The sequence below is a fragment of the Camellia sinensis genome, chromosome 6 (genome assembly GCF_055761805.1).
Source record: "Camellia sinensis isolate YWXY chromosome 6, ASM5576180v1, whole genome shotgun sequence".
NCBI classification, from domain to species: Eukaryota; Viridiplantae; Streptophyta; class Magnoliopsida; order Ericales; family Theaceae; genus Camellia; species Camellia sinensis.
Genome location: NC_138966.1, coordinates 194,572,466 through 194,588,172, shown reverse-complemented (window position 1 = coordinate 194,588,172; position 15,707 = coordinate 194,572,466). Strand labels below are relative to the sequence as shown.

The 15,707-nt window shown below is 28.5% G+C and overlaps 1 protein-coding gene across 1 annotated transcript; it reads right to left on the bottom strand.

The window, feature by feature from the left end:
* Window positions 1–1,284: 1,284 nt before the first annotated feature.
* Window positions 1,285–3,745, bottom strand: LOC114301657 (uncharacterized). The gene has a single exon (XM_028246628.2). It carries the CDS (start codon window positions 2,671–2,673, stop codon window positions 1,702–1,704), a length of 972 nt encoding a protein of 323 aa, XP_028102429.2. The 5' UTR covers window positions 2,674–3,745; the 3' UTR covers window positions 1,285–1,701.
* Window positions 3,746–15,707: the final 11,962 nt, after the last annotated feature.

Below are 15,707 nucleotides of genomic sequence, written 5' to 3'. Positions count from 1 at the left end.
TCTTCTTATGGCTAAAATAGCCAAAAAGCTTGGCATGCCAAACGAAGGCTAAAAAATAGTAGTGAAATATTTGAGCAGCACCTATTGTCTTTTGGATGATTATTCATTATCCTTCGAGTATGAACACGTAATACTTCATAAGGTTTTGATTGGTAGAGAGGGGTAGAGGTCCACGATTTATATTAGGGATGGGGGAACAACATGAGACTAAATAATTAGTAATTGACTTGGAGTATGGCCATGTGGTGTTTCGAGATTATTAAATAATTTCCCTTATTGTTTATATCATTTTAATTTTTCTGTGAAAATTATTTTAAAAAATATGAAAAATAATGGAGTACTTATGTGTATATCCTAATTATAAGTTTTAGCCACAATTTATAAAAATTATGACAAAAAAAAGTCACTAATTGTCAATTTTTAGCGACATATATAAAAAATTATCACAAAAAAATTATTTTTAGTGACAATTTTATCAAGACTTATTTTTAGTAGGACTTGATGGGAATTAAGTCCAACTAATAGGACCTATTGGTAGTTTATCCAAAAACAATGTCCGTGATTGTTTTTCAAAAAAATAGTATTTTTAAAAGAGTAATGTTAGAGCATCTCTAACGTAGTAGGCATTTTACCTATTTAAATATTACTATAAAGTATATATTTTATTTTACCTATCAACTGTTTTATGTTTTTACTCCAATCATGCTCTTTATTTTAGCTATTTATCAAAATACTATTAATTTTATAAAATGCCACGTCAACAACAAAGATGGAGGGAAATGATCCTAATGATTGAATACATTTTGCCTAGCGTTGAAGGCTAGCTACATGTAGCTAGTGAATATGAGTTGAGCCAAAATGCCTAATCATATGCCTAGTGCATTGGAATTAAAAAAAGTGAATAACACTAGGCATTTTAACTAACAAGTATTATATGCCTAGTGCATTGGAAATGCTCTTAGGGTTTATGAAAAAAAATATCATAAAGATGTTCATGAAAAATCATCCACCGTTAGATTATACATATTATAAAACATTATACACTAATCAAATGATGAAAAATTTTCATGAAGTATTTCATGATATTTTTTTTCATAATTCCTAATATTTTTCTTTTTAGAAGGGAAAAAAAAATTAAAAATAGTGCTTTTAGAAGGGAAAAAAAAAATTCCAAAACAATTTCAGAGCCAGTTTGCAAAACAAGTTTTCAGTTTTACTTTTTTCTATTTTTAAGAATAGAAAAATGGAAACAAAGCCAAATGCACAACCCTCACAAACAACAAATTTGTTTTAAGCAAAAATTACGAAAAGGATGTCGTTTAATACATATACAGCAGGGACCCAATTATCAGAAAATGGTACCCACTAAACTCTAAACAAATGTTAAGCTCACAATGATCATATATCCTGACCATCATTATTATATAAAATAAAAATAAAAAAAACATGAAATTTTGAGGAAATTCGGGAAACAAATTTTCATTATCTTAATAAAACCGAAACACTCTCTCTCTCTCTCTCTCTCTCTCTCTCTCTCTCATGAAAAACAAAAAAGTGTAATTACAACAGAAAAAAGGGTTGCAAGAAAACCAAGAACACAACAAAAAAACAGATGGTGCATTTAAGTTTGTGGATGATGATAACTAATATTACCACCTTAATCAGAGGATGATGATGATGAAGTTTAGTCAGACCATGAAATCAGTAGAAAAGAGAGTATCCAAAATCATCAACTCCACCACCAAATGGAGGAGAAACTGAAGATGATGAAGTTGCTGAGGAAGAGATCGCAGGCATTGATCCATAATCCACCAGATTTCCATTGTTTGGATACAAAGTTTCCATCAATGGGTTGTTGTTGTTGTTGTTGATCATCTCCGCCGACACGGGTTCACAAGAATTCATCTCCCATGGCTGCTGATCACTGCCCCAAAATCCATAGTTAAGTCCATCAAAGTAAGGAAGCTCACCACCACCACCAAGTACTGCACTGCTTTGATCCCAATGTGTTTGGTTACTAGGAAAACCTGCATTTGAAGTAGTACTACTACTAGCATTGTTGTTAGGAGGCTTCAAGCAGCTATCTGGTACTATGCAGCCCAGATAACCTGAGTTTGAATTATCAGATGATGAGAAAAAGAAGTTATTATGGTTATTTGGTGATGACCCATATGAAGATTGAGAGCCAGAGTCATTGTCAGAGCATGGACTGTTGTGATGATTGGTTGGTTGTTGGGTTTGAGTCTGAGTCTGAGTCTGATCAGTGGTTGTGGCGGTGGGGAGGAGGAGATGTGGTGGTTGAAATAGGGTTTGGAGACCAAAAGCTGTGTTGTTGGTGGTGTTGTTGTCAGAGTAGACAAAGTTGGTTCTTGCTTGAGTGCCCTTCATGGAAAGGGCAGCCCTATCATAAGCAAGGGCAGCTTCATGGGCAGTGTCAAAAGTCCCCAGCCAATGCCTTTCTTTTGTGGTGGGGTCCCTGATTTCGGCAGCATAGCGGCCCCACGGCCGCCGCCGAACTCCAAGAAACCGCCCTGGCTCGGCTGGCTTCCGCCGGCCTCTCCTCTCACTTGGCTGAGGAGGGGAGGTGTTCCGTTGGAGGAGTGAAAAGCCGGTGGCAGCCAGGGTGGGGTCAAAGGCTTGGAGAGTTTTATCAGAGGTTTTGGAGGTGGACATTGGTGGAAGTTAGTAAAGAAAATGGAGTTTGAATGAGTCAAGGATAGTGACTATGCTAGGGAGGAGGTATACAGTGGTAGAGAGGGAATGTAGAAGGTGAAAGAAGTGAAGTTCTGAGTTTGAATTGAAGTGTGAAGGACGTGTAGGGAACTCATTTAAAGGTAAAGAATTTTCAAAATTTCTATTTAGAAATCGGTTGTTAGAATGATACGACAGTGATATAAGAGACATGTTAATAAAAAAATGTTAAATATTATTTGAAAGTGATAAGTGCATAATTTTTTCATATCAATATTTTATATATATTTTATAATTTATATACAAAATCATTCATCAAAATAATGTGACTGCGACATTTTTTATATTAAAAAATATGTTACACCTCACAATCATCATTTTTTATGTATTTTTTGTTTCTATATCTATTTCTTTTTTTTTTAATTGTATAAATATTGAGAGAGAGAGAGAGAGAGAGGACAATGAAGATGTCCTTGAATGGAAGGGCTATGCTATGGGTTCCTTTTTCCACCCACTTTTGAAATCTTTCTCATGCTTTTTTGGGGGAGTCTTTAAATCCTGTAGTCCTTGATATCATATAATTATGGGCTAAGTAATAGGTGAAATTAATGATATCCCAAAAAGTAGTCAAAATCTTCAAATGGGGGGGTTCCCTAACCAAACTGTTTCACCTCTTGTTCATTCACAGCACTACTTTCACTTTGTTCCAAGTTTCATCTAAGTATACAACATATACATAAAATTCAAATTTAAACACATTTTTAAAATTTGATAAGTTTTTAAAATAAACTTAAAGAGACTATTACTCAAATTTTTTTATTTATTTTTGGGACTGAGCTATTATTCAATTAAATTTAACTTACTTACATTGATAAATTTCAGGATGAATACGATGTTAACATTACAATGAAAAAAAATTCTGTGTTGGTATTGTTTCCCAAAGTGGGAGGGACAGAATTAAACAAATAACACAACTGAAATACAGTGGACAAATATGACTTTACCTCTCAACTTGCAAACAAAGAAGTTTTCTGTGCTAACCTCAGTCAATTCCTACTACTGTGGAAAATTACAGTAATAGCCTTAGAAATCTTAAAAATTAGAGCATTGCATGGGAATCTTTAGATTTCATGGAGGGAAAAATTAAGAAACATAATTGAATGGTTGGTAGCAATTAATTTTTAAATATTATCCTTGAGAGCAAAGATAAAAGACCAAAAAATAAAAAAATAAAATCAAGATTCTCAATTCTATATGTGTTGTGCCTAGTATTTAATCTTTTACATGGTCGATTGTGTTAGGTGACTTAGCCCTGGTTGGCATTTGTTGTGGGCTAAATAATCACATATGGATAAAAAAAAATTACAAAATCATAAAATACCAAAACACTTGAGTTGGGATGCAAAATTACCAAACTAACCCATATACAAACAAAAAGTCAAATAAGCATCATTTTCCAGTGGAGGGCAATTTTGTCATTCCAATGCAAAAAAGCCAAACAAAAAAACTAAGCAAATAAAAAAGTTTCAGGCTAAAAAAGTCAAAAAAATCCAAAAAAACAGTTAAAAAAGCCATTGTCAAACGAACCTTACGTAAAAATTTTATCAGATCTCTAGAAAACATGAATCTTAACATGAAAATCCGAGTTTGGTTAGGTTAACTCCTAGAGAGACTCAAAAACATTATGAATTTTGAGTGTAGTAGTACTAATATTTTTGCATATAATTAAAAGGTCTCATATAAGCACATGTAAATCCGCATATTATGCAAATCAAATCAGCTAAATTTCTTTCAAGTCCTTGTCTGCTTCATGGGTTTTCAAAGGGAGCAGTTAAAGATTATCTCTAACCAAATTGAATATAAATTTTTATATACTTAATTCAGATATTCTTTTAGGTTTTATTGTCCCATGAATATGATATAGACAACAAACATCACAGTCCAAAGACAAGAGAATCACTTCCTCATAAGTCAAAGTTTATGCTATATTTTTTTGGTTTGTTTGTCAGTTTCATATGCTTCTCATATGGATTTTATGACTATTGTTCTACTTTGTACAAGAGTAAGCATGGTGGTAAATTGATGTTTCTTATAATATTCATGTGGTTCAGTGATATTGACAATATTATTAGATAATTTTGTATGACTTATTATTGTATAATAATTTATTATAATTTTCATGATATTTGTATAAAATAAAAAAAGAAGAAGTAATAATAATAAGTAGCACAAAATGTTGTTCTATTCATTGCTAAATATCAATACATTTTTAAGAATGTATGGATATTACAAAAACAAAAATGCTGAGTGCCCAAAATTTATGCCCACAATTGTATATAGAGAAAATTAATGTATGATCTAAATTCAATTCTTTTATATGATGAAAAAAGATTTCAGGAACGATTGATTCAGGATTCAGTGAACTTAACGTGAATTAGTTCTTTAAGTATTTGGACAATGCTCTACGAGCGCCAAATACTTTCTTCATATGATTCTGCATAAAGATCCACTTAAATTTGATTCAAAATTATTAAATTTATTTAAAAGTAAAAATTAGTAAAATGTGAGAGGGAGATGGGGTTTTTGTCTCTCAAAAAGTAACTATTAAAAGGCTATAGTCAAAAGGGCAAACAAAAGGTTAAAGGACACTTGGGAAGCAAGGTGGATCAAACCGCCCCCCCACCCCCCAAAAAACAAAAACAAGGTAGGCCACTAATCCATTTAATTAGCAGTTCCAGGACATTTATAACTCTTTTTCCTTAACTTTTGATCAAACCCACATGCCCAAATGGCATTGGGAACAACATAAACTAATCATAATCAAATGGGTCAACCACTTTTATTGATTTTTGCATTTTCAAAATCCTTGTGTTGTTGGCAATGGACACTGTTGTGGTCTATTCTAATTCAATAATGTAGCTAATAAAATTATGTTGATGGAGAAAGTTGAGGTGTATTAAAATGATAGAAAACAAAAATGAGACAGAGAGAAGATTAGAAGGATGCATAATATAATTTTTATTTTATTTTATTTTATGAATAATGTTAGGCCCATTTGTTTGAGGTTATAGGGAGGGATTGGGATTGACAGTGAGGTGGGATTACTATATGGAGTGTTTGTTTTGAGAGATGGGGAGAGGACTCCTAATCAATATTAGTAAAAGCCTTGGAATAGGGATTGGGATGGAGAAGGTAGAGATGGTATTAACAAAATAGTGAGAGGATTAGAAATTTTTTTATTTATTTTTTATATATTGGGAATTTTTTTTTTAAATATTAATGTTTAATTTTTTATATTTTTTTATTTTTTTTTATTATTTTATATAAAAATAATTTAACAATTGTTACACTAACAACTATTATCAAAACAAACACAATTTTACTTAATCCCCTCACTATCAAACCCCTCACTAACAATCACTTCACTATTAATCCCTTCACTATGAATCCCCTCCATTCTACCTCTGAAAACAAACGGAGCCTAGGTATCAATTGATATATCAATTAGTATACTAACAAATAATATAACATAATTTTAGAAATTTTAGATATTTATAATTTGTGTAATGGTGAGATCAATAATAATATCATAACATATATTGATACATTAATTAATATACTAATTAGTATATATAACACTACTGTTATTTTATTATTACTTTTAGATTGTCTTCTTTTTAGAGAGTGACATGGACTTGGAATCCATGACCCTTGACTCCTCCACTAAAAATTTCAAGGGATAAATAAATTATATGTATATGATTAGATTTATTTATTTTATTTTTTGAATAAAAATTTAAATTTGAAGTTTGAAAAGAGTCACATTTATACAATTTACCTTATGTGTGGAATTTAAAGTAATTTTATCGTTGTTTGAATACCAGCCTTAAATAAGAAATTTTCAAATCTCCATATAAAAAATTGAATATTAATAACCAAACTTGTAAGTCAACTTCTCACAAGCCTTTTAATTGACATTTTACAATCCAAGTTGTGATTTTCACTCTGAGCCTTAAAACAAAGATAAAAATAAAATAAAATCTCATATGGTTTAAAAATTTGAAAAAGATGATGGACTATTAGTTGGGAAATATGATTACAATTATAGAATTAATTCAATATTTTTTTCATAAATAAATAAATAAATAAATTAATACAAATAATAAATTTTATTATCGAAATGAAATCTGTAATAATGTTATGGCCTAAGCTGAACCGATTTAGACTACGGAGACAAGCGGCTCCATAATTGAAAAGGTAAAGGGAGAGTGAGGCAGTCAAGCCTCAAATATGAAAAGGTGTGAGCCACTTGGGTGTCCACTAAGACCATGCATGTGTTAGTAGTAGGATAGTTTGACAAAGTTCTTAGGTTTTTCCTTAAAATGGATGATGTGTTTGTTTTTTTAGAACAAAACAGAAGAGAGAATGGACAAAAATACAAACTTAAGGTGGAGTGGAGCCACACTCACTCTCTCACTCTCTCTTGAAAGATAGCTAATACACTGATGACAAGAGAGAGAGAATATTGCACACACTCCAAAATGGAAAAACATGGGGGTCATATATATGCAAGCACACACTTTTTGTCTAAGTTTTAAAGGTCCCCCTCAATTTAGGGAAAAAATTGTTTTTCCTTACGACTTAGTACTTGAAAGAACTTGGACTTTGACGAAAGAGAGAGAGAGTGTGTGTGTGTTTTGATAAGATACTTAAGAGGGGTGGTGAAGAAATGTTCCTCTTTTCTCTGTTTGACCGCTTAAGAATCTAACGTTTTTGTTTAATTAATAAGATTAGTAAAAATTAACAAATTATGAAATTGGTATATAAAGAGATTTGGAACATGGGCCTTTTAAAATTGGGAGTGTAAAACCATCACTTCGGTGGTTTTATGAATGAGTTGGACCTAACTTAAATGTAAATGTGAAAAAAAAAATTAAAAATTAAAAAAATTAAAGAGTTATCAAAAAAAAAAAAATTGTGAGGCTGTCACCTTTATTTCTCATCTCTCTTCTTATCTCTCTTTTTCTAAGTTGTTGCTATGTTTGGGAAGTGAGATTTTAACTTAATTTAAGGTACAATTCATAAAAAGATAAAATAGACTAAAACAGTAAATAAGATAAAATGTTAAATTAAATTTATAAATATTTTATTTTTTCTTTCACAAATATCACATCCAATTATAAAAAATCCAATCATCTTCCCAAACACAAAAAATTTTAACCTACTAAGAGCATCTACATCAGCCTCAACAAATTTTGAGTTAAATTATAATCCAAAATCCACTTTTGTTATTTTAGCTAGTCACCTTTTTAAAACTCACTGTATTAAACTCTCTACTCTAACTCAATCTTATTAAAAAATTAATTTCTTATTGTATTTGTTATTTTTTATTTTTTTATTAAATTGATGAGGTGCCATCGAAACAATTCTTAAAAAATAAAAAATAAAAAAAATTGCCGTTGACCAGTTAATTCGCTGGTCGATTGGTTAGACTAATTTTCAACATTTTTTCTTCTTCTGCTACAGGCACTCACGGGACATCCGATGGGATATCTGAGGAGATATTTGGATGGATGACTGGTTTAAAGATTTTGGCCCAGTTTTGCTCCAAAAAATATAATAAAAAATCATGTAACTAATGAACAATGCCTCAAGAAAATTGTTGAGATACTGTAGCAAATTTAACAAAATGTTAATTTACAAAAAAATTGTTGAGCCTGATGGAGGAACAATTTTGTAATTTACTAGCTATATTTTACCTTTTTGTTATTTTGGCTATACTGATGCGAATGTTCTAAAATAGTCAAAAACTAAAATAACCTACTAAAATAACAACTTTCCAAACACCCACTTAGTATCGCCATGGTTAACAATTAAGGCTATGGGCTATTTTAGTCATAAAAAAACAAAATAAGTTTTTTAACCTAATAAGACAAAATATCACATTTAATCCATAATCATTACATAATAAGTTTTTTAACCCAATAAGATCAAATATCACATTCAATCCATAATCATTACATTCTTTCTCTCACAAAAAGTTAAAAAGTCCTTCCCAAACAAAATTTTTTAGCCCTAGGCTAAAATAGCCAAAAAACTAAAAAGCAAAAAAAGCCAACCCACTTCTCAAATGAACCCTATGTTTGGCGTGAAAGTTTGAGTTGGGTTGAGTTATTTTAGCCATAAAAAGACAAAATAGATTTTTTAGTCCAATAAAACAAAAGCTTCATTTGGGAAGCCAAGTTTGGGGCCTTTTTGCCTATTTTAGCCATAAAAAATAAAATAGGCTTTTTAACCAAATAAGATAAAACATCACATCCAACTCATAATCATTACATTCTTCCTCTCATAAAAAAGTCAAAAAAGCTAAAAAAACTAAAAGCCCTTTTCAAACAAGGTTTTTTAGCACCAGGTTAACATATCCAAAAAAATCAAAAAGCCAACCCACTTCCCAAACGAATCCAAAATCTCACATCCAATCCATAATCATTTTATTTTTTCTCTCACAAAAATAAAAAAATCCAAAAAACCTATTCCAAACAAGACTTTTTAACCTTGTCTAAAATAGTCAAAAAGTCAACAAATTAAAAAGTCAACTCACATCCCAAATAAAAGCTAAGAAAATTTACAACAATAAAAGATAGTTCAACTATTAGGTCACTTTAATTGTTGTTTTAAATTCTACAAGAAATTTTTTTTGAAAAAATTATTATCAAAAGCCTCAATTTTTCAACAACTTAATTAGATAATGCCTTATTTTAATACTTATTCTGAAGTTTCTAAAAAACTTGGACCAACAACAACAATATATGCATTGGAGACAAATTAAAAAACCAGCAGTGTTTCATCCCCTAAAATTAGAATTTTAATTGAATAAGGCCAAAACATTACCTCAGATGGTCCACACACAAATTGGAACTATTAAAACTCCCTCCTTGGAGCTCTCAAACATTTCTCTTAAAAAAAAAAAATCTGAGTTAACTAGTTGTCCTAATGTTAAACTCTAACTGACCAATGAAAGCATTACTACTTTAGAACAGTTATGATATTGTCTCAAATAAATTTCAATAATTTATTTATGTAAATTATATGCATTTATAACGTGATCATGCCTATCCAAAAAAAAAAACTTAATCATGTCGATCGTGCTGAATAATTTCTTGTGCATTTTTGAGGCATCGGTTCTCTTGTAAATAAAACAGTGAAAATTTAAAGAAGATTTTGTTCACCCACTTTTGTAAGAACAAAATCACGCATACTCATTGATTTAAGTAACGGGATCTATTACTTTAAATATATAATATATTTTTAAAATTTAAATTTAAATTTTCAAGAAAAATATAATAAAATCACATGAAGACTATTATTGAGTCAAAAATAAAAAAAATCATAAATAATTTATACACAATGTCCTACAAATTTAAAGAATCAGATAACCTAATTTGATATTACCCTAATATTTTTTTTTTTTTTTTTTTTTATCATATTACAATCAACAAGATTACGAACTTGGAATTATCTACTTAGAATTTATCCAAAAAGATGAAACAATGTTTCAAATTCATTTCATTTATGGATCCCACACTTCAACAATTTAATCTCCACTATTCATGCTTATTCTGAATAAATACTAGCACTGTAAGTCTAGACCGTATCTTTTTTGTAGTATAATAGATGTACGGTACATGCAATCACATGCAATAAAACATATGAGTTTTGTTATGGTATTTTATATTTTTATTTTGGTACGGACACCATAAATAAGTTATTTATTGACTTATTAATTTATTTAGGTCACGTTATCTTTTTATTTTTCTATAATTTTTTCATAATAAGTAAAATAGTCAATTTATAAATTATACAAAAAAAAAAACCCCCCTAAAACTAAATTCCTAATTATTTTATTAACAACGTGAACTCTACACACATGCAAGTAATTAATAAAGTAGTTATAAATTTATTTTGTATCTTTATTTTTTTACAAAAATATATTTGATTTAAAAATATATACATAATTCAGTATTATTTTCTCAAAATAATTACAAAAATAATAAATAAATTTAAAATTTTAATTATTAATGTTCTTAAAATTTATCACTAAATTATAATTTCTATTATATTTTATTTGAAAAAAGAGAGCGTGGAAAGGGTTGATTAGCGGATATATCGATCTGTCCAAACCGACTTAACCGAGCCGATCCGTCGCATTTTAGACGGATACGTGATGACGGGCGGATAGTTATAGATTGATTTTTTTTCAATCTGCCTAGTTTCGGGCAGTTGGAGGATTTGAGATTCTTTTGATCGCAACCGAACCGCCAAACTACGATTATTCCTAGTAATTTGTGCGACATGTTTTCAATTTGTTTAGATATTCTATTTGTGGTTTCAATTAAAAATAGTTTAAATATTCTGTTAAATATATTTGGTTGAAAAAGAATTTTCAACTTGAATATACTTTTTGAATTGAAAAAAATAAACGTATTATTTATCTATATTTTTTGGTTTTTAAATTTAACTTTAAAAATAACAAATAAAAAAGATGATATATGCTAGTCGATTTTTGTTTTCAAAAACAGATATAAATGTAACAATACAAAGGCATATAATATCTACTACTGCTCTGTTCATGATTTTGGTGGTTTGAATTGTTTTTACATTTTAAGAATTACAAATTGTAATACTTTATGTGGATGAAGTATGCAGTGATTATAATATTCTAAAATTTCAAACTTTCTTTCTTTGAATGAGGCATACAATGATTGTAATACTTTTTTAAATCATTGATTGTAATATTTTTTTTTTTTGAAGAAGTGTACGAAATGAATTATATTAAAAATTTATAAAATTTTAAATTATCAAACCGATTCGCATTCATCCGTCAATCCACACAATTCACATTTGCTAAATTAATAGACGGATACGAATTAATTTTTTTTAGGGTAAATTACATTTACCTCCCCTGAGGTTTCTGACAAATACAGAGACCTCCCCTGTGGTTTGAATAATTACAGTAACCTCCCCTACTTTACCTGACAATGTCAAGATTCCCCCATTCTGTCTATTTTGCACAAACGACGTTAGTATTTTATATAAAATGACCATATTACCCTTGCTTTTGCCTGCAAAAAGTAGAAAAATCCTTTTCTTCAAGACGAACATCACTGCCATAAAGTAAAAGACGAGAAAACCCTTTGCTTTGACCAACACAACCATAAAATAAAATAATTTAAAAATATTTATATTAAAAATGACACATTTAAAATAAAAAATAATTTTTTTTTTAAATTTTAATATTTAAAATATTAAAAAATACAACACATAAATGTATGAAATATAATGCACATTAAAATAAATAAAAAATATTTAAAATACAAAATATGTACCCTAAAAAAATAAATTCAAAAAATTTCAAAACTTATAACAAAATAAATTTTTTCTTTTCAAAACTCATAACTCAAAATACAACTCCACACTCAAATCATGACTCTAAAAATAATTTTAAAAAATAAAATATATTTTTTTAATTTTTTCTTTTAAAATAGAGTTTTGGAAAAAGTTTGGTTTTGAGTTTTGAATTGAGTTTTAAATTTGTGTTTAGTTATGAGTTTTTGAAAATAATTTTTGAATTGAGTTTTGAGTATAAACATGTTCCGAAAAAATATTTTTTTTAGAAACATGTTTGGTTTTCTTTTAGAATTACAATTCCAATTAGAAATTTTCAAAAATCTTTTCAAAACTCATAGAATCTTAACCAAATGTAGAGTTTTGAAAATAGTGTAGAGTTTCGAGTTATGTGTTTGGGTATAATGTTTGAAAATAATTTTTGAATTGAGTTTTATGGTTTTGTTGGTCAATTCAAAAATTATTTGCAAAACTCATAACCAAGCACAAACTTAAAAAAATACAAACTTATGTTAAATATATTTTTTAAATATTAAAATTTTTAAATTTTTTTATTTTATTTTATTTTATAAATATATTTTTAAATATTTTAATTTTTTTATGTGTTTTGTTATGATTTGAGTGTAGAGATTTGAAAATAGTGTGGAATTTCGAGTTATGTGTTTGGGTATAATGTTTGAAAATAATTTTTGAATTGAGTTTTATGGTTGTGTTGGTCAATTCAAAAATTATTTTCAAAACTCATAACCAAACACAAACTTAAAAAAATTCAAACTTATGTTAAATATATTTTTTAAATATTAATGTTTTTAAATTTTTTTATTTTAAATATTTTATTTTATTTTATAAATATATTTTTAAATATTTAAAAAAAAATTATGTTTTTGTTATGATTTGAGTGTCGAGTTTTGAAAATAGTGTGGAGTTTCGAGTTATGTGTTTTGTTATGATGTTTGAAAATAATTTTTGAATTGAGTTTTATGATTGTGTTGGTCAATTCAAAAATTATTTTCAAAACTCATAACCAAACACAAACTTAAAAAAAATACAAACTTATGTTAAATATATATTTTTAAATATTAACAAATTTTAAAAATTTTATTTTTTATTTTAAATATTTTATTTTATAAATATATTTTTAAATATTTTAATTTTTTTGTTATGTGTTTTGTTATGATTTGAGTGTAGAGTTTTGAAAATAATGTGGAGTTTCGAGTTATGTGTTTGGTTATGAGGTTTGAAAATAATTTTTGAATTGAGTTTTGAGTTATATGTTTAGTTACGATTTGAGTCTGAAATTGTATTTTGAGTTTAAAATCTTAAAATTAAAAAATTAAAATATTTACAAAATAAAATAAAATATTTAAATAAAAAAATCAAATTAAGTGTTTACATTGGACACTTTAGTATTTACATTATAGGCATTATAGGCACTTGAGGGCATTTTAGGTATTTTTGTGTTTACAGTTGATGACATCAGCAGGGTCGGCTAGGTGCATAAACGGCGGCCAAATTTTGAGGGAATCTTGACATTGTCAGGTAAAATAAGGGAGGTTACTGTAATTATTCAAACTACAGGAAATGTCCCTGTATTTGTCAGAAACGTGAGGGGAGGTACTTTTTTTTTAAACTACCAATTTAACGACTGAATGACTAATTGAAGGTTTTGCCACCGCAGTCGATCCACGCCTAACGGGGGCAATATCTTGCAAGAGGATCACACAATCCAATGCGAGGAAACACATACCGGATTACACGACCAACCTTCTACTCTTCCAATGGCAGATAGACACGTACAGTTTCTTACAACTGTTGCTGTTGCAACGCAGTGAATCTCACATCCTTTGGGTCCAACATGTCAACCGGAATTATCCCACGTCAGCATTAATGACGTAAGCCTTGTCCCAAACTTACACAAATACCGTGTTTTGTATTGGCTGTTTGAAATGTGCAATATATAAATGTATTTTTTGATTTTTTGATTAAAAAAAGAAAAAAAATGTATGTTTAAGATAATTTTTAAATTTTTATAAAAAAATGTGTAATAAAATATTGTAGTAAAATTAAAATGACCATTTCATCTTTTTAACTTTTAATTTTTTAACTTTTTGGATAGTTGAATTTAAATGACAAAATAATAATTTTGTCCCAGTAACTTTCCCCACAAGCTACCTTTAAATAGTATAACATTTTAAACTTTTTTAACAATTTTTTAACTTTTTATCTTTATTTTAGTGCATCCTAAACAACTCCTTAGTTGTTATTTTTATTTGGCTTTTAAACCTCAAAAAAAAATTAGGAAAGTGATGTAATGATTTTTATATTATTTTTTTGATTATTTTAATTAAATGCCAAATGAGACACAAATGATACGGAACTCAATAAAGTCTCATTTGTTTTCAGAAGTAGAATGGAAGAAATTGATAGTGAGGAAATAAATGGTGAGGGGATTAGTAAAATTGTGTTTGTTTTGATGATAGTTGTTAGTGTAAGGATTGTTAAATTATTTTTATATAAAATAATAAAGAAAATAAAATTATGATTTTTACTTAATAAAAAATATAAAAATATTAAACATTAATGTTTAAAAAAATGTCCAATAAGTAAAAATAAATAAATAAATAAATTTCAATTGACCGGTTGACCAACCGGACGACCAGCTGGACTTCTAGGCTGACGTCCGATAACATCCTAAGCCGAACAAACTAACTTCTAATACCACCTCCTCGCCCAGACTACTAATCCAGACCTATTTCCAAAACAAACATGGAGTTGTGGGATTGTTCATCCATCACAGTCCACTCTGGACTGTGATGGCGGAAAATAAACGGGGCCTAAGAGTAACTATGGTAGGGATGGTCACGAGTCAGATTAGTGGTGGGTTAATTAAAAAATCACTCCTGCCCCCGTTTTATATCAGGTTGGGACAAATTGAAGGATGATGGAAGCGAAGCAGGTGCAGGGACAGAAGGAGGTTAATTTTGTAAGTTGAAATATAAAAATATTAATAAAAATTATAGATAATTTAGTATAATACGAATAATAATTTATATTGAGAATTATATTATATAAGATAGAAAAGAAAGGAATAAAAATTAATATTATGTATAATATTTTAGTATTTTAATTTTATTATAATAAAAATAATAATACTAATATATTATATACATATAAATATATTTAATAAATATAATCAGGGTGGGTTCAAGTGGAACGAGACAGAGGAAGCAAAATTTGTCCTTACCCCACTTCTTAATCGGGGCGAGAAAAATCTATGCGAGGCAAGCCAAGAAATGTAGGTATGGAGTGGGGCAGAAAAAAATGACCATCCATTGACTAATGTTCAAATTGATTTGATTTAAGAGCAAACTAAATTAAATCATGAAAATTTTGAATATAAATCAATTGAACTAGTAAAATATGGCCCAATTTGGTTCCAAACTATATTAGTAATTATAAAATTATGGACTGAAATATGAAGTATGGTTCATTTGTTTGAAGAACCAAAATCAAACCATATATTAAGAAAGTTAATTAAACTGTACTATATGTATGTTTTTTTAATTTATTCACTCCTAAAAATCAATAATATTATATTTAGACTTCGTTTG